The 20433-nt window shown below is 41.7% G+C and overlaps 1 protein-coding gene across 1 annotated transcript; it reads right to left on the bottom strand.

Annotated features, from left to right (window-relative positions):
- Positions 1-1995: 1995 nt before the first annotated feature.
- On the bottom strand, positions 1996-16604 carry LOC716077 (ras suppressor protein 1-like). Its single transcript, XM_077947965.1, has 6 exons — positions 16515-16604; positions 13830-13972; positions 4564-4682; positions 2619-2701; positions 2238-2352; positions 1996-2036 (listed from the first exon to the last, which is right to left on the bottom strand). The coding sequence occupies exons 1-6, from the start codon at positions 16602-16604 to the stop codon at positions 1996-1998; spliced, it is 591 nt and encodes a 196-aa protein (XP_077804091.1).
- Positions 16605-20433: the final 3829 nt, after the last annotated feature.

Raw genomic sequence — 20433 nt, 5'->3', positions numbered from 1 at the left:
ACAACTAAGTGTTTGCCGATAATCAGGAAAAACTGCTATCAGGCAAATGTTAAGATTAAGCTTTTCTATATTTGGCTGGCAAAAATCAAGTCATTTAAAGCCTTCCCCCTCAATTCTACACCTGAATAAAAATATACATGATTTGTTAATGGAAAGTTTAACAGAAATGTTGAACAAAGATGACCTCATATAGTATTTAAGTAAGATAAGCAAAACGAGTAAGATTTTAAAATATATACATAGGCATGTATGTAGGCATACAAAATATATACATAGGCATGCATGTCATGTAGGTTCAACTAGACATTTTTGTGGCAAATTACTGTCTGATAAAACAATTGTTTAATTTAATATCCTACATTGCCTCACTGCTTAAAAAATGAAATAAGATCAAATGACATCAAAATATACATTTATTTTTCTGTTTCTATTAACCACGCTAACCAAGGACACATGTCAGAGGCATTAAATGAGCTTTACATCAAGTTACACAAGAATTCACCTCACTCATGGAGATCCTAATTTAGTAGGCTGGGGAAGAAGCAAGTAACATCTGTGGTTATTAACCACTGTGCAAGATCTCTCTCTTTTTCTTTTCCCTTTCTACAGGGTCTTGTTCTGTCACCCAGGCACAATCACAGCTCACTGCAGCTTTGACCTCCCAGGCTTAGGTGATCCTCTCACCTCAGCCTCCTGAGTAGCTGGGACTACCGGCATGCACCACAATGCCCAGCTAATTTTTTGTACTTTTGTAGAGACAGGGTTTCACCACATTGCCCAGGCTCGTCTCAAACTCCTGGGCTCAAGCGATCCACCCTCTTGGGCCTCCCAAAGTGCTGAAATTACAAGTGTGAGCCACCGCGTCCAGCCCAAGATCTCTCCTTTGAAAAGAAGTTTTTTTGCCTTGAAATTGTGTGCAAAAAACGTTTCTTGATTCTGTAACCCTGCTCCCAAAACAAAACTTGACTGTTTGCAACTCAATAAAGAGAAATGTTGAGTTGCTTCTCAGCCCTTAAAAATCATGAAATAACCCTCTGGTCTTTTAACACTAACAAGAGAGTTAAGGGAAATGGGAAGGGAGGAGGCAGGACTTTCCATCTGTTCAGGGAAATCATGTGACTGCCTTCCCTTTATACTGATAAGGCTGCCAACAGAACTCTTAGTGCTGATGGGTGTGCTCTGTGTCTCACTCTTCCTATGCATAACCATTAGCCACATCAGTCTGCTCATAACCTTCCTAACTTCCTGCCATCCAAGGTCCTTGCTTCTTTCATTCATTCAGTCAATGTTTTCTGAGCATGTACTGCACCCCAGGGAACAAATGCAAAAATGCCCCTGCCCTCCTGGTGCTTGCATTCTAATTTCTAAAAAATGGCCTCCTGAAACTGCCAGACTTGTTTAAAGAACTGCTTCCTCAATGTGTTTCTTAAAAATGATGGTATTTTGGGAGCAGAAAAGCAAATAATCGCAGTTTGAGAAAACAATGTGGTTCAAAGGATTAAAGAAATTAGAGGCTATAGAGGGTCTGCACGAGAAAAGATATGGGAACTCGTGAACCTTTTGGAGTGGAATGAAGCAGTAACAGAATGACTGGCTTGGAGGTTATTTCTGACGGGGTATATAAACCCACTCTGGAAATAGGAATGGCCTGGCAGAGGATTAGGATTCAGTGGCCAGAAGTAGGACCTGTTCCCAGCAACAACAAATTTAACAATTCCTACTAGAAATGGGATCAGGAGAGAGGCAAATTCATGACCAGCAGAGGTATCAACATCTTCAAGTAGCCGTAACAACTACTTTAATTTTTTGGTAAAAGTTTTTCCAGGTCAATAAAAAATTAAGGGGTTAAAAAGTAAGAGTGATACTTAGATAAAGTTATCAATAACAACCAAGACCCAGAAAGCTTACCCAGCTAGTCAATGAGGAACCACGGATAAGGCTCTTACTACTAACCCCATGCTTTTTCCACTACATCATGCGGGCAGTTGAGCAGGGTCATCTTTCATCAGCAGTATCTAAGACATGGGACGCTACAGCTGCAGAACACAGCATAGGAGAAGGTCAAACTTATAACAGCTGAACTCTGGTCAATGACACATGGTTCTCAAATGATCAGAACTGGGTGTCTAGGTGGGGAGTAGTTGCCAAGAAGAGGAGAGAGGTTGTTCGGAATTGCTACATTAGGATAATTGTTATTCATGAAACCCAGAACTAAGTTCATTCATAAGCAACCTTACCTAGCTCTGGGGGCAGAATGGCGAGGCGGTTCCCCTGAATGTGGAGCTCTTTAAGCTGGGTAAGCTCCCTGATTTCCTTAGGCAGTGAGATCAGGTTGTTATCCCTATTGTTGAGCTAAACAGAAGAAAACAAGGAGTTGTCAACACATTTTCACTTTAAAACGTGCTCCACAGAAACTCTCATCCTCCTCCATGTCCTCTCTTCTACTAAAACTCAGTCTTTTCCATTTGTTTACAAGTGCCGGTAGATAATCAAGAAACACTATCAGGAGTAGTGGTTTATTCCTGCAAAACAAACCTTACTCCTGCTCAAATTGACTTGATTCTACCCCTAAAAGGCTGCAGCAGTGAATTGATTTTCTAAGAATTTAGATAACTTACTGTCTGCATCTTTGTGAGCTTCCCAATATCTGGTGGCAGGATTTCCAAATTGTTGTCACTCAGATAGAGTGCACACAGGGTGGCTGCAAATTAAACAGCAATATATAAACAGGGTGGCAGGGAGCCTAACCATTTGAGGTCTGATCAATACGAGGGAGTCAGCTTTGATTAATAACGCTGGCTTGGTGAAAAGCCTTTGACATACCTAGGGCTCCCAATGATAGCAAGCAGGTCAAACCAAGATTTACTGGCTTATCGTGCATCTGGTGTGTCCAGGAAAACATCTATATCCAAGAGGACTGATGCAATTAACAATGTGGTCACTAGCATTTTCGGGCACAGAGTTTTAACGCATTTTGAAAACAGATTGCTATTTTTCTCATAGATTACTTTTGATTCACATTTATATCTCCATTTGCATCCAAAGTAAAACAAAGAAAACTACTGTGCCACTTTTATGGTTACCTAGGGCAAAAAGGTTCTTTCAAGTGAATACAACTATGTTAAAATAGACCTTTTCCTATGTAAATAGCACTGTTAAAAATCAATGAAAGGCTTTCTGGTGATGGAGGCTATAACCATAGCTCATCAGTTCCATAATCTGACTAATTATTACTGCTTGTTTCTACAGCCTTAAGGACAAAAGTAAATGAAGACAAAGGGGCTAAAATAATGGCATGAAGTTAACAGTAAATCCTAACTTAAGCAGAATATCACTAGTCAGAAATTTGTTCACAATTATTACACAATGATAATATGATTCCAAAGTACTGAAGGCTAAAATTCTAAAGCATCTGTTTATCCTCAACCAAAAAAACTGATTATAATTAGGTGTATGTTTTGTTTATCAATATTTATTTATTTCTTATAGATAAGAATCTTGCTCTGTCACCTAGACTGGAGTGCAGTGGGTCACTGCAGCCTCAAATTCCTGGCCTCAAGCCATCTTCCTACCTTGGCCTCCCAATTACCTAAGATTACAGGCACATGCTACTAATTTAATTTACATGGTTAATTTTTAAATTTTTATTTCTAGAGACAGGGTCTCTCTATGTTGCCTAGGCTGGTCCTACACTCCCAGCCTCAAGTGATCTTTGGAGCTCAGACTCCAGAACTGTACGTTAATATAACATAATAAAAACAGGTGCTCCACCACCCAAGAAAATATTTTACAGTTGGTTTCATGTGCTTGAGAAAGTCATAGAGAGATAATGTACATAAGGTAAAAAGTGAAAGTTTAGAGACCAGCTCAGAAAATTCAGATTTTCTGAATGCCATATAAGTTACTAATTGAAGAAATAGAACACTCATTTAAAAGAAGCAAACCTTGTCTGAAATACTGCATGAGTTCCCAGAAGAAATAACTTTTTTAATTTTCAAAAGCATCTTCAGCAAGAAATTTGTTGGCATATAAAAGAATAAAGTGTGGCCAGTAATTTCTTAATGCCTGTGTACTGGATAAATAGGTCAATAAGAGTACTTTTTAAAAGGCTGAAGATAAGAATCCCAGCTGGAAATTTAAAAAATTTGGTTAGTGATTTATTAATAAATATTTTTATAAATAATTGATTGTGACATCCTGGGCAAATATCACACAAAGAATTAATACCAACATGGGAGGGTACCTTTTTTTGGCATGCTATTTAAAAAGAAAGTCAAGTCTCTTAGCTAAATGTGAGGCTTGATCTCATTTCGGTACATAATCTCTCTCAGAATGTTAATATGACATTACTAAGTCCACTTCAGCCCAATGGTGTCACATAATGATATATCAAATGTACATACTGCTGAGCTACAAAGGAATATTCAAAAGGAGTCTGTAAAGTAAAAAATATCTCTGTCCAGTAATTTCTCTTGGAGTTTATTTAGGTCCTGGCAAATACATTTCACTCTTAGAACGCAAAGTATAGTGTTCAGGAGATTTATAGAACTGAAAGTTTCTTACTCAGGTAGAAGAAGTTTCCAGGAAGACAATTTTCGTTCAAGTTGTTGTAAGTCAAGTCCAGAACCTCAAGAGCTGGCACGGAGCTGAAGCCTCGTGGCAAAGTGTTCAGCCTGTTCATGCTGTTGCAGGGGGACAAAAATCTGTTAGGACACCAAAGATACATTTATACAGATTATCAAAGGCACCTCTGTTTCACAGGCTGAAAGTGTAAGACAGTGCCATGATCCTAGAGTCACTTTATACTGTATTTTTGTTTTTTATTTTTTTGAGATAGGGCCTTGCTCTGTTGCCCAGGCTGGAGTGCAGTGGCACGATCTCGGCTCACTGCACCCTTGACCTCCCCAGGCTCCTTTCACTTCAGCTTCCCAAGTAGCTGGGACCATAGGCACACACCATCACACCCCACTAATGTTGATATTTTTTGCAGAGATGGGTTTTTGCCAGGTTGCCCAGGCTGGTCTCAAACTCCTGAGCTTGAGCCATTCTCCCACCTCGGCCTCCCAGAATGCTGGGAGTATAAGCATGAGCCACCAAGTCCATCCTATTTTTTTTTAATTAAAAAAAGAATTTATTTAAAATTTACATTGACAAGTGAAGATTGTACATACCTATGGTGTACAACATGATACTTCTGATATATGTATAATCCATTGTGGAATGGCTTAAATCACACTATTTAATATACACATTGCCTTGTATCATATGCTTGTCATTTTTTTTTGTCTTTTGTGGTGAGAATACTTAAAATTCACTCTCTTAGCAATTTTCAAGTATACCACATATTGTTATTGACTGCAGTCACCATGACGTACAATCCATCTCTTGAATGTACTTCTCCTGTCTAACTAAAATTTCGTGTCCTTTGGTTAACATTTCTGCAATTCCCCTCTCCCTCCAGCCTCTGGTAACTATTTTATTCCCTGTTTCAATGAGGTTTACTTTTTTACATTCCACATATAAATGAGAGGATGTGGTATGTTGTCCTATTTAGACTAATAAGTTTAGTCAGAGAGCTTATATATTCCGAAACATTTGAAAATTTCTTAGTTGTCATTTTTCTCCAATGGCGAAATTTAATCACTGTTTTACAGAAAAACTCAAACCATCACAAAATATCTGTCCTTGTAAAGAAAAATTTCCTTATGAATGTAGTGATAATATCTCAAACTATACACATTGAAGCTTTGTAGTTTTCAGACTTTTGCTTTATTTCATTTCCTTTATTCCTTTTAGAAGGGATAATCTTTTTTTTTTTTCCTACAACTGCTAACACTCAAAGTTATCTTCAATTAGAATGGTGATGGCCAGGGGCTGGAGGGAGGGGCAATGGAGAGATGTTTTTTAATGGATGTAGGATTCAGGTTTGCAAGATGAGAACATTCCGGAGATTGGCTGAACAACAATGTGAATACGATTAACACCATTGAACTGTATACTACAAAGACAGTACTTTTTTTTGTTTGTTTTTTATTTTTTGAGATGGAGTCTCACTCTGTTGCCCAGGCTGGAGTGCAGTGGTGAGATCTCAACTCACTGCAACCTCTGCCTCCCCAGTTCAAGCGATTCTCCCACCTCAGCCTCCTGAATAGCTGGGACTACAGGCGCGTGCCACCAAGCCCAGCTAATTTTTGCATTTTTAGTAGTGAAGGGTTTCACCATGTTGGCCAGGATGGTCTTGATCTCTTGACCTCATGATCTACCTGCCTTGGCCTCCCAAAGTACTGGGATTACAGGTGTGTGCCACTGCATCCGGCCAGACAGTATATTTTGTGTGTATTTTATCATAACTTAAACATTTTTTAAATCATACAATTGACCCTTGAGCAGCATGGGTTTGAACTGCCTGGGTCTAATGACACATGGATATTTTTCTTCTGCCTCTGCTACTCTCCTGAGACAGCAAGACCAACCCTCCTCTTCCTTCTCAGCCCACTCAACATGAAGAAGAGGATGAAGACCTTTAAGATGATCCACTTCCACTTAAAGAACAGTAAATGCACTTTGTTTTCCTTATGGCTTTCCTAATAACATTTTCTTTTCTCTAGCTTACTTTATTGTAAGAATGCAGAATAGAGGCGGCTGGGCGTGGTGGCTCACACCTGTAATCCCAGCACTTTGGGAGGCCAAGGAGGATGGATCCCAAGGTCAGGAGATCGAGACCATCCTGGCTAACACGGTGAAACCCCGTCTCTACTAAAAATATAAAAAATTAGCTGGGTGTGGTGGCGGGCACCTGTAGTCCTGGCTACTTGGGAGGCTGAGGCATGAGAATGGCGTGAACCCGGGAGGCAGAGCTTGCAGTGAGCTGAGATCATGCCACTGTAGTCCAGCCTCGGCGACAGAGCGAGACTCTGTCTTGAAAAAAAAAAAAAATGCAGAATAGAATAATAGAATACATGTAACACACAAAATATGTGTTAATCGACATTTATGTTTTGGTAAGGCTTCCTGTCAACTGTAGGCTATTAGTAATTAAGTTTGTTCAGGATCAAAAGTTATGCGTGGATTTTTGACTGCATGGGGGGTCAGTGTGTTGCTTCCCCAAGCCACGTGTTGTTCAAGGGTCAATTGTGTGTGGGTGTGTGTGTGGGTGTGTGTAGTGTGTGTGGGTGTATGTGGTGTTGTGTGTAGTGTTATGTGTGTGTGTACGGGGGTGTTATGTGTGGTGTGTGGAGGGTGTGCTGTGTGTGTGGTGTGTGCAGGGGATGTGGTGTGTGTGTGGTGTGTGTGGGTGGGTGTGGGGTGTGTGTGCGGTGTGGTGTGTGTGTGTGGTGTGGTGTGTGTGTGGAGGGTGTGGTGGTGTGTGTGGTATGTGTGTGGTGTGTGTGTGGGGGGTATGGATGTGGTATGGTGTGGTATGTGTATGGGGTGTGTGTAGGGGTGCAGTGGTATGTGTGTTTATGCAGTATGTGTGTGTGGTGTGTGTGAGGGTGTGTGTGCGTGTTTGTGTCTGCATGTTTCCAGTGAAATCTAAGGAAACTTTTTTCTTTTTTAAAATCATACTTTAAGTCCTAGGGTACATGTGCACAACATGCAGGTTTGTTACCTAGGTATATATGTGCCATGTTGGTTGGCGGCACCCATCAACTCATCATTTACATTAGGTATTTCTCCTAATGCTATCCCTCCCCTATCCCCCCTCCCCAACAGGCCCCAGTGTGTGACGTTAAGGGATTTTTTTTCTACACTATCTTTTATCCTTTTCTTTAAGCCCCTTATTTTTCTCAATGCAGTTCCCTTTGAGCATGCTTAAAAGCCAATTAAAAAAAAAACTTTAATAAAAGTTGACAGGTATTGAAAGGTGGAAGGGACTGTGACAATAAAAATCATTCCAGTCATCGATGCTTCTCGTAACAGATCAAGCTCAGTCCCGTCCTACCAAGCGGGCCTCACCAGAAACAGCTGACAGCAGAGGGGGAAACCAAAATGGAAACGTGGGTTCCCCATCTCAGGAAGAAAATGTCCCAGACAGACTACACCCAGCAAAACTAGCTTCACGACTATCTACTGCCATGACAGCAACAATGAACATTCTCCATGAAGTCACAATTTGTGAAGCACATTATGGCAAGTACTTCGCTTGTTCACTAAAACTACCTTGTAATACAGGCAAGATGGAGCTTGTAATTAATGCCATCTTGAGATGAAAAAACAGCCTAAGAGAGAGTAAGGAGCAAAGACTTCAGAAGTGGGTGACATGTGTCTGGAAGCACCCTGTACCTCACGGAGGCCAAAGCCACTCCAGACCCGTGGGCTCCTATGCAAGGATTCTGAGAAGAAGTGCAAGTCAGAGACAGCAAGGGAGGTAGGGAAGCATACACTAGGTGCTTCTGTCTTTAAACACTGCTTTAAGTTATCCATTTTTGAAAACTGCTGATTCCTTAACATTTTTCTCTGCAAATAAAGAAATACGCTTTTGCAATATTAGGTACAGGAAATCCACAGTTAAACAGGCTTAGAGGGAAGAGGCATCTCACTTGAGAGAGAGCTCCCATTCAATCTCCAGCCCAGAGCAAGCCTGGAGCCCCTCCACCTCTTGGTGGCAAGAATCTACTTAACCGAAGGTTCCTTTCTCCTTTGAGTGACAAAACAATACCTACAACGTGTAAGGAACACAGCAGAGTCCCACGTGCAGCTGACAGCAGTATGTAACAGTAGTAGGCACGCCACCCTGGGGGGCAGAAAGGAAGTCCTTAAACAAATGCTGAAACTTCAGGAGAGCTGCTAGCAACAGCCCCAGCTACAAAGCGGGCAAGGAACTGCAGAGACTTCTGGCCACCTCTTCGGAGGCCAGACCATGTGCACGGTGACCTGGTGGCATCTCTCTCTGCAGAATGAAGGCTGGAACACACTGGCTGTCCCCCTTCCCCTCAGCAGGTGCTAACATCCATCTCCATCCATCCACATTTCCACATGTGGGAATTCCACGTTCAGGGCCCCACTCTGACACTGCTAGCAATCAAGGTTTCCATGAGAGGTTACAGGGGGAGTAGGAACAGAATGGAGCTTTAAGGTAGGAGACAGCTAGGTGAGGAGTCTGGCTCCAGCACTTGCCAGCTGCGTGACCTTGACCAAGTTACTCAGCTTCTCTGAGACCGAATTTCCTCAAGTATAAAATAAGACTGATAACATCTTCAGGGCAGGATCACTGGGATGATGAGAGAGAAAATATGTGAAGCACCCAACACCCGATCCATGGTTCACATGTGGCTTCTCAGGAAAGAAGAGCCGTTGCTAGAATTATTTTTCAAAAGATTTGAGAGAAAATTTTGAATCAGCCCTAAGGGAGCAAGCTCACCTCATGACAAGCCACTTCGGATGGTCTGAATATCAAGTGTGGTTTTACCATTTGTGCCACACTTGCTTAATCTCAGGTGACTTCAGGTGTTGAAACATAAAGCTTCATAGGGCTCAGCTATGCCAATTGGTATCAATTCTTTGTTTGCATGGGAAGATTTTTCAAATGCGTGTTGGAAGTGGGCAAATGTCTGCATTTGATGGAGAAATTTATAAAACCAGGATGTCTAAGGCTATTCAGTATCTGTTTTCCTTTTCTTCTAAAGCCCCAGAAAGGTCTGTACAGACTCCTTTTCAGAGCAGTTTCTTCTCTGCAGGTTGTCTTGAGCACCTCCAGCTTCAATAAAACCTTCTTGGCTAAAGGCTCATTTTCTCAACTCCACAGTGACCTACTCACTGTTATCAAAAATAAATATTTAAAAAATCTAGGCTGAGCCCGGTGGCTCACATCTGTAATTCTAGCACTTTGGGAGGCCAACACAGGCAGATTGCTTGAGCTCAGGAGCTCAAGACCAGCCTGGGCAACATGGCAAAACCCCGTCTCTACAAAAAAGACTACAAAAATTAGCCAGGTGTGGTGGCACCTACCTGTGGTCCCAGCTACTCAGGAGGCTGAGGTGGGAGGATCACTTGAGCCCAGGAGGCATAGGTAGCAGTGAGCGGAGATCACGCCACTGCACTCCAGCCTGGGAGACAGAGCGAGACCCTGTCTCAATAAATAAATAAATAAATAAATAAATAATCCAAATCCATAAGTACTCCACATGGTACTTAATAAAAACTTCTGTGTTCATGAGACAAGCTCTAGCAACAAACAAGGTCAAACGTTATTTCTGAATAGTTGGGCACAGTGGTCCTGCTGTGAAGTTATCCTAGAAATAATCATCAGCATGGGAACATGTGTGGTTTCACATTTTTTGGAAAATAACTCTAGGAAATAAACTGTATTTAAGCAATTAAGAATAGAAATAGACTTTCTTTTATTTATTCAGGTGGCATAAAATTATCTCATGTCTTACAACCAACAGAATAAACTGCAAATACTATATAAAACTTTGAAAGCAAATTCTTATTGAGGGTGCCTTTTGGATCACGCATACAAGTGGCTTGCCTGCTCCATTTTGTGATCTCCTGTGTGTATGCTTTCTTTCACCCTGGCTCCTTAGGATAAGGAGTCCTCCCTATAACTTGCCTTACTGTGTGAACATAATTCTTCATGCCATTTGAGGACAGAGGCATCCTTTAGTGAAACCCATCTTAGCTCCTTTCCCTAAGAACTGGGAGGTTTTCTTCAAACTTTGACAACTCCATCTATGCAGCTACGTAATTAAATACAAAAAGCTTTACACAATCAATAAAACAACGACAGCCAAAAGTGTAAACAACTCCAAAGAGAACAAGAAAGCAACTAAGATGCATTCATTGAAAAAGAAAAGTTTAGGGCTGGGTACAGTGGCTCATGCCTATAATCCCAGCACTTTGGGAGGCCAAGGCGAGTGGATCACCTGAGGTCAGGAGTTCGAGACCAGCCTGACCAAGATGGTAAAATGGCATCTCTACTAAAAATACAAAAGTAGCTGGATGTGGTGGTGCATGCCTGTAATCCCAGCTACTCGGGAGGCTGAGGCAGGAGAATCGCTTGAACCCAGGAGGTAGAGGTTGCAGTGAGCTGAGATCGTACCATTGCACTGGAGCCTGGGCAAGAAGAGCAAAATTCTGTCGCCAAAATTAAAAACAAACAAACACACACACAACAAAACAAAACAAAACAAGAAAAACGGAAAAGAAAAAGAAAAGTTTACAGCTCTGTCTTACGGTGCCTCAAACCAAACAGAACAAAACCTGAGCTTATTATTTTCTTCACAAACCTGTCTCCATCTGCTCTATTTTTCAGCTGTCCAACACAGAAACGTAGGTATCATTCTATCCCATCAGTTACTGCTGTCAATGTTACCACCTGTATAGTTTTCATATAAAATCCCTCCCTGCCTCCACTGTCACTGTCCTAGTTCACATGGGACATGAAGCTCATGTTCTTACTGGTCTCCTAACCTCTAGTTTCCCTCCCTCCACCCTCTTCTCCACACTGATCTTTTGTAGGAAAATCTGACCATATCTCATATCCACTACTCGGCTATGCAAATTTCTCAATTGTCAGCACGATAAAATTGGAACTCGTTTATTTATTTATTTATGTATTTATTTTTGAGATGTAGTATCACTCTGTCACGTAGGCTGGAGTACGATCTCAGCTCACTGAAGCCTCTGCCTCCTAGGTTCAAACGATTCTCCTGCCTCAACCTCCTGGATAGAATAGCTGGGATCATAGGTGCACGCCACCACACTTAGTTAATTTTTGTATTTTTAGTAGAGATGAGGTTTCACCATCTTGAGGAGGCTGTTCTTGAACTCCTGGCCTCAGCTGACCCACCAGCCTCAGCCTCCCAAAGCGCTGGGACTACAGGCGTGAGCCACCATGCCCTGGAGGAGCTTGTTTATTTAGCACAGAGGCCTTTCATTAGCACTTTTGACTCCCTGTCATTATTATAAACATTTATTTGTTTATGATTGGTTTCCTCAACTGCAATGGAAGCTCCATCAGGGCTGGATGGCCAGTAGCTAGAACCACGCCTGGTACACACTGGGAACTTAGTAAATCCTCATTCACTGAACAGCAGATATCCAGGATTCCCTGTCTAGTCTGACCTCTGACCTTACAGCTGCCTGCCTCACACATTATACTCAACAGTGCCAAAAAAACAACAATTCCTAGGCCCCAGGCAGGCAGTGCTGTGAGCGTTTAAATATGTCATTTGCGACTGGGCGTGGTAGCTCACGTCTGTAATCCCAGCACTTTGGGATGTCACGTGGGTGGATCACGAGGTCAAGAGATCAATCGAGACCATCCTGGCCAACATGGTAAAACCCGTCTATACTAAAAACACAAAAATTAGCTGGGCATGGTAGTGTGCGCCTGTAGTCCCAGCTACACGAGAGGCTGAGGCAGGACAATTGCTTGAACCTGGGAGGCAGAGGTTGCAGTGAGCCGAGATCACATTACTGCACTCCAGCCTGGCGACAAAGCAAGACTCCATCTCATAAAATACATAAATAAATTTTAAAAAAGGCAAATATCTGGCCAGCATCTATTGCCACTCCACATCAATCACTAACTTAACCAGAGCATTTAGTGGCTAAAATTTAATGAATATACGACTTTGCACAGAGACAGAAACATGAGTGGGCAGTTTCATCTAACAGCTGTGCCAATGAAGATGGAATTCTGATGCTGCAGTTCCGATTTGGGTCTATGGATGTGTTGGTCTGTTCTCCCATTGCTATAAAGGAATGCCTGAGGCTGGGTAACTTACAAGAAAAGAGGTTTAACTGACTCATGGTTCTACCAGCTGTATAAGAAGCATGGCAGCCGCTGCTTGTGGGGAAGCCTCAGGGAGCTTTTACTCATGGTGGAAGGCAATGAAGGAGCCTGTGTATTACATGGCAGGAGAAGGATAGCACGAGGGGTCTTGCAATAACTCACTCACTATCATAAGGACACTACCAAGAGGGGATGGTGCTAAACCATTCATGAGAGCTCCACCCCCATGATCTAATCACCTCCCACCAGGCCCCACCTCCAACACTGGAGATTACAATTCCACATGAGATTTGGTGGGGACACAGATCCAAACCATATCAATGGTGTCTGATGGAGCCTTTAGACCCATAACCTATGGGGTTCTCTTCCCAGCTTGGCCACTAACCTCAGGGGTGACCAGAACCCAGTCCCTTAGCCCCTTTGAAAAGGCTTGGCTTCCTCTGTATAAAATGAAAGCACTAAAACTTGCCCTCCCTACCTCACAAATGTTGAGAGGATCAAGTGCTGCAAAGCAATACATGAAGACAGGTTATCATTATTATTATTTACTTCTACCTGGTTCTGCAACCTCAGTTGAATCAAAACTCCTCTCTTCACCTTGGCATAAAGAAAGACAGAGAAGTGTCACCTCTCAATTACAGAGAAGAATTGCAAAAATGAATGAAGCAACATTAGGGAATACATTCTTCCCTCCATGGCATGAAGGTGCTTTGTAAACCGTTCCTATTTAACACAGAGAGAAAAAAAATCAACCATATTACAACTTGTCTGCCAGTTCATGCTAGGCAAGTAAGTCCCTTCTTGGTCAAGAGAACTGAGATAAAATTTTACTGGACACAAAATACAGTAAAAATGTAACTTCCTTATTATGCCAACTATTAGCTTCTCAATTAGCTCTCAAATATTCACTAATGTAGGCCACCGAAAGGATATATTAAAACAATAAAACTTTTTTTAAAGCCCAAAATACAAAAAGAAATTAGAAATCCACTTCTGTGCAATGATATAAATGGAATTCCTCCCCTGGCCTTACCCAGCACGCCCCTTCCACTCTCTTCCTCTCCATCCTTTCCCCTCCACTGATACTCACCCAAGGTTCAGGTGTTTGAGTTTTTGATGGCTGCTGATCTGTGTGGGCAGCTCCTTGATCTGGTTATTTAAAAAGCTGAGCACTTCCAAATTCTTCAGTTCTGCTATGTTTGGTGGTACCACCATGGAAACATAAATGTGAATCTGGGAACAGAACTCCTAGCAAGGGATGGCAGCAGCACATTTTGCTTTTCTTCAAAGCAAAGAAAGATATAACTCCAAAAGGACCATTGAATTCACCTATCAGTCTTACTTATTTTTTATGGGTTTTTCATAAGCAATCGCTCACTTCTGAGTGGCCGCTGAAATGCTTTTTCGTGTATCATTAGCTAAGTGCTTGGCATAGTTTGTTTCAGATGGACAATGAAGAGGGAAACAGAGCAAAAATGCACAAAAGGGAATTTGTGTACCATAGCAGCCTATAAAATTGAATATTACGAAGCATACATACTTATAGTTGTCGTACAGGATCTTTTAAGTGCAATTGTTTTTTTCCTTTTGGTTTTCTTGCATTGCCACCAGAAGAAAGACAGCAACCTCCAAATCCCTTCCTGGGTGACGTACATTGAAGCTGTTTAAATAACCCAGTATCTGAAGAGCTGTCCTCTTAACATTGCATTATATTAGCTCAATTTTAAATAATGAAATATTCGACCTCCCTAGTTTCTGATTTTGGCCTCTGGAATAATGTATCTTGATCAACACCACACACACATATAGACACACACACATACATACACATACACACACACAAAGGTTACATCAGATTAGCAACAGATCGATATACTATTATTATATAGAAATAAAAAAGTCAACTCAGCAGCATGCTATGAATACTAGTATGCAGATCAAAGGTGAAAATCAACCACTGGGGACCTGAAAGTTTCCTCCTTCCTTAGTGTGTGTATGTATGTGTGTGTGTGTGTATATATATATATATTTATACTTGAAAATACAAATGTAAAAGCCAAAGACATCTTTATCTCATAAAGCACAAACTATAAATTGGCAGCAGAAGGACTTTCCATAGGCTGTAATTCATCTATCCCATTTGCTATTCAATCATTCTTCAAACATTTGTATGGCGATAAGCTTGGCCATGGTTCCTGTAAACTCCGATACCAAGGCTATCCAGGTAACTAAAAACATGAACAGGGGCCTGGAGCCCAGCCCGAAAAAGTGTGATATCTCATATCAGTCAGGTTTACTTCCCATCCCATCTGCTTCCTCCAGGGGTGCCCCAGGAGGCTGGAAAACCAACCTGCTTGCCTGCAGTCAGACCAAAGTGCCTGCAGGGCTCATTAACTTCTTTTTGGCTGGAAGCACCTCCACTTTGCTGGACAGGCTGGAGAAACCAGAGTCCATCTGATTTCTGGACTGACACGGCCCCTCCCTGAGCAACAGCTTTACTCCTAAAAGGACATGTATCTATGGCCATTGGTTACATCTGCAACAATCATGAGCCACTCGGCAATGCAGTTGATGCACATTCACAAAATCAACAATCAATCAGCTCAAGAACAGCTTCCCTCAACCGGCCAGCAGCCCACAAACTATCTCCCCTCCACATGAAGAATCAAAATCAACTACTTAATTTATAACAATTGCATTTCAATTCTGTTGAATTGAGTAAGGAAGATTCTGTTTTATGATCTAAAATTAATAATTCCACAACCAATAGCTTAAGCATTTTAGGAGTTACACAAAAATAATTAACAGGGTGTGTTCTGGGGCTGGGCTATCTGATGGACAGCCACTAGCTACATGCAGCTATTTGAATTTAAACCCAGATTAATCAAAATTAAATTAAACGATGAATGCTATTATTTGGTCACAGCAGCCACATTTCAAGAGCTCAACAGACACATGTGGTGTCTAGTGGTTCCACTACTGCATGGCAGGGATACTGACCATTTCCATCACCACAGAACGTTCTATTAGACAGCCCTGCTCTATGGCAGTGGGTCTCAAACCACAGAGACATCAGAATCACCAGAGGGCTTGCTGAAACACAGATGGAGGGGTATCCCGGAGTTTCTGATTTGGTAAGTTTGGGGTAAAGCCTGAGAATCTGAATTTCCAGCAACTTCTCAGGGGATGCTGATGTTGCTGCTTTGGGAACCATATTTTGGTTCAGAAAACTTAATTCATTGGCAGCATCAGGATAATCAATCCAACACGTATGTCCCTTACCCTGTGCAATAATGCGATGAGTATAATAATCAATCTTATCCAAATGAAGACGCCTATTGAGCTGGGGGATTGACAAGAATGAAACACATGATACTCTAGATAGCTAACACGTTCAATGTGGGTGCCACAAGCAAACACTTTCTAGTCAACTTCTGCTTCCCCACACAGGATTTTATGCTAAGATCAGTATTGCTTAAGATGGATAACTGCAGATTTCATGCCTGTGCTGTGGATGGAAAGCATCATGTGTTCAGAGCAGCTTCTGGCTTCCTGGCAGCCATGGGTGTGCGTTAGCATGGTGCAGGGTCTAGTGCTGCCCTTCTGGAGCTGAAGAGAACCTGGCTGTCGCTGGTAACCGTATGACTCTAAAGACCAAAGTGTGACCCCCTGACCCTCCCGTGGGCTGCACCCAAGCAGAGCTCCCATCCTTATGTTTTTGTGTGGTGCCTGCTGCTCCCAGAGTCTGCCACTCCTTACAGCTTTGTGTCTTTGCCTCAAGGGCCACAAGATGCTTTTGCTCAAAAAGCACCCCAATCAGCTGCACCCAAGCTGGTCTGTCTGTGCCATCACTACCACCCAGCATCCTGCCGTTAGGGCTCAGTGTTTTGAAGTATAGCAGGTGACATTTCTTTGCATGACCACCCTTGGTCAGTATGAATTTGCCACTGAGTGACTTAATTCAGTGTGCTAGGGAATTCAAGGCTTTTCTCCTCTGGAAAGCACTTTATATGCAAAAAAAAAAAAAAAGGTCATTTGTAGTTACAGTGATCAATTACGTTTGTTTTCTGGCCAAAAACACAGGGTGGATAATGAACTTATTACATATTACCATAAGAGTTTGAAGTTCAAAAGTATACTAATGATAACTGGCTTCACAGATTTTATGGGATTTCACCCAAAGCAGCTATTAAAGGAGTGAATTACAGTAGTTCTAAGTTATTTAAACATAAAGTTTATGAAACAGTGAAATTCTCATTTAGAAGGTTCTACATGTTCCTCAAGGTAAACATAAAATATCAAAATATCTAAGCATCTACCCCAAAAAGGCCAACAAATAATAGCTTTATAAGTAACAAAGTTCTCCAAATATTATTAGCTTTATAAATAACAAAGGTAATGCTGCTTTCAGTTAATAGACAACAAGTATTTACTGAGAACCTGTGCCCCGAAAGCACATGCTCACTCTATCCTAGTATGAGCCGCCTCAGGATTCTATAGCCTAAGTCACTTTAGTAAACAAAAAAAATCCCTGGCTTTACTCACTGCAACACAATGGTCCTACTCTTTCAGCAGCAATGTGAAAAATCAATTACATGAAAATTAGAGGAAAAAGTATAAGCAATTAATAAGGTAGATTTTAAAGTATAAAGCCAAACATGCAAAAATATATGTTCCTGAGCTATAAAAGGTGTGTATGTATAACCAAACAAATCTCCTAAAAAACTGACAAGCATAGATTTCTTCTCCTCCGAGGATATAAAAATTAATTTCTGAATCTTGTGTTAACTTCCAAAGCATCTTCAGGAGGATATATGAACTCTGAATTCTTGCAGGAACACCGCTTCTAAATTGACTCCAGTTCTGATGCGCTACCCCTCCAGCAAAGCTGTACTTGAATAAAGAGCTTTAATTGGGGAGCTGGGAGGGAGAAGCAGCACCGAGAGGAAAGGAAATGGCATTCAATGGCATTCAGTGGCATGGGGAGGAAGTGACACCCAGCGAAGGGTAAGAAAAGGAAGGGTAGGAAAATTGCCCAGGAAATTCCAAAACACTGGGAAGAGAGAGAAAGAGAATATGAAAAAAAACTTCAACCCATCAATGGAGAAAAACAAGCTCAGTGTTATAAAAGGAGTGATCTAGGCTCTTTTATGTGAGTACATGTCTTTATTATGTATAATATGTATGAATGTATATCTACACGTAAGCCTCGATTATTAGCATTATGTGGTAGACAGTAAGCAAGTCACATTTTATCTTGCACTCTTACACACACACATAAAAAGCATGTTTTGCCATTAGTTTCTGCCTTCTTTTACAATTAAGAATTAATCTAGCTGGGTGCAGTGGCTCACACTTGTAATCCCAGCACTTTGGGAAGAAGCTGAAGTGGGTGGGTTACTTGAGCCCAGGAGTTTCAGAACAGCCTGGCCAATGGGGCAAAATACCACCTCTACAAAAAATTAGCTTGGCATGGTGGTGCATGCCTGTAGTCCCAGCTACTCAGGAGTCTAAGGTGGAAATATCACTTGAACCTGGAGGTTAAGGCTGCAGTGAGCTGAGATTGTGCCACTGCACCAGCCTGGGCAACAAAGAAAGACCCTGTCTCAAAACAAAAACAAAAACAAACAAAAGGGAATTAATCCAGCAAGAGGACCAAACTGGACTGCTTCTCTTCCTACTGGACCTTATCTTTAGGGTCACTGCATGAGGAGGGCAGGAAGGGGAGGGAAAGGAAGAGGCCCAGGGCTAGGAAAATCCACCAAATCCACATGGGAGCTTTGATCTTTCCCTCTGAACTAACACAACTATGGCTTTTAACCTTAGGAACTGTCCCTGTTCTTCTATTGGAATGAGTAAGGATCCAGAGCCACAGGAACACTTCATCCATGGTGCTCCTAGCTCGACCTGATGGGACATCTCAAGTGCACACACACATCACTTGCAGAGACAGCAGGGGACATGGTGGAGCAGCCACTTGGAAGCCGTGCAGAAAGCTCTGTCTTTCCCTCCTTCTGGTCATTTAACCACTTTACACCTGTTTCCTTCACGTGATACAGAGTGAGGGTTCAACAAATTTGCTCTTTCCCTTTCATCTCCTGCTGAAGTTATTACATAGGTGTTGTTCTTGATGGTCCCGCAGGCTGTGGGGTGCCTGGTATTTCTTTCCACACAGGGCTGGTTCAGTTGGATGAAAAGGAGGGCTTCACAGAGAAAGATGAGCATTCATCTCAACTTTCTGAAGGATGAGCAAAATTCAGAGAGAGAGGTAGGAACTTCAGATTTTAGAAAAAATCAGGTGACTAGAACAAAGAATATTTAGGCAGGGGGAAAAAAAAGCTAAAGAAATAGCAAAAAATTAGACAAAAGAGGGTTCAGACTGAAAACAGCAAAATGCAAGGTCAATGAGTTGGTTAACTGGTTATCAATTGTATTCAAGTGGTTTTGGCCTACGAAGCTAAAGAAGAAAACGAAAAATGGAAATGGGAAAGGTATTCCCTTTAAAAAAAATCTGCATGTGCCCACACCATGTTCCATTCAAGCCTGGGAGCTACAGGATTACAAATTCTTATTTAACCAAATGTAAATTTAAGCAGATTAATAAGGAGGCACTTAGCAACATTTTTAAAGAAGCCATCAAGAATGAGTTCTGTGATGCATTAAAAATCATCTAAAGTTTCATACAAATTTCCAAGAAGCATCTCCTTTAAGAAATAGCATCACTAGACCAAGGCAGACAGATTGCTTGAGTCCAGGAGTTCAAGACCAACCTGGCCAACATGGTGAAAGCCATCTCTACTAAAAACAAAAACTAGCTGGGAATGGTGATGCACGTCTGTAGTCCCAGCTACTAGGGAGGCTGAGGCAGAAGAATCGCTTGAACCTGGGAGATGGAGATTGCAGTGAGCCGAAATCGTGCCACTGCCTTCCAACCTGGGTGACAGAGTAAGACTCTGTCTCAAAAAAAAAAAAAAAATTGCATCACTATGTTCACACTGCCTGCAAACATATTAGTGTTATCTTTACCCAACTCTGGAATTTCTAAATCTGAGCTACATGGACCTCTAAAGAACTCATGGATGAACACAATGGGATCCATAAGCCTGCTGAAATTAGAACCATCACATGCACTTCTCTACGGATCAGGGTTGTAGTTTTCACTCTATTATTTTAAAAAGTCAGTGACTTAAGAAAAGTTAAGAAGGCCAAGCACAGTGGCTCACAGTGGCCTGTAACTCCAATACTTTGGGAGGCCAAGGAACGAGGATCACTTGAGCCCAGGAGATCGAGTCCAGCCTGGGGAAATTAGCCAGGCATGGTGGTGCACATCCATATGGGAAGCTTGCTTGAGCCCAGGAGTTTCAGGTTACAGAAAGCTAGGATCATGCCATTGTACTCCAGCCTGGGTGATAAAGACACTATCTCTAAAAAATAAAAACATAAAAAAAGAGAAGAGATGTTCTAGAAGAATGCATGTACCTAAGTATCGCACTTCTTAGTGTATCTTCTCTAACATCCTGCACACATACTCACATGTACACACACACCAAGTTATTTAGGAGAGAGTGCATCAACTGAAAATCTATGTATAATATTTTGCTATTACATCAATTCTGTTTGATAGACATTCTATCATCAATAGCAAAAGAAACCTTTTTCAGGATCAGCCGCGAACATGGGCTAATTAGGAGTTG

This window comes from Macaca mulatta, chromosome 9 (assembly GCF_049350105.2).
Source record: "Macaca mulatta isolate MMU2019108-1 chromosome 9, T2T-MMU8v2.0, whole genome shotgun sequence".
Lineage (NCBI taxonomy): Eukaryota > Metazoa > Chordata > Mammalia > Primates > Cercopithecidae > Macaca > Macaca mulatta.
Note: the sequence above shows the minus strand (reverse complement) of the source record. Positions and strands in the feature narration are given on the sequence as shown.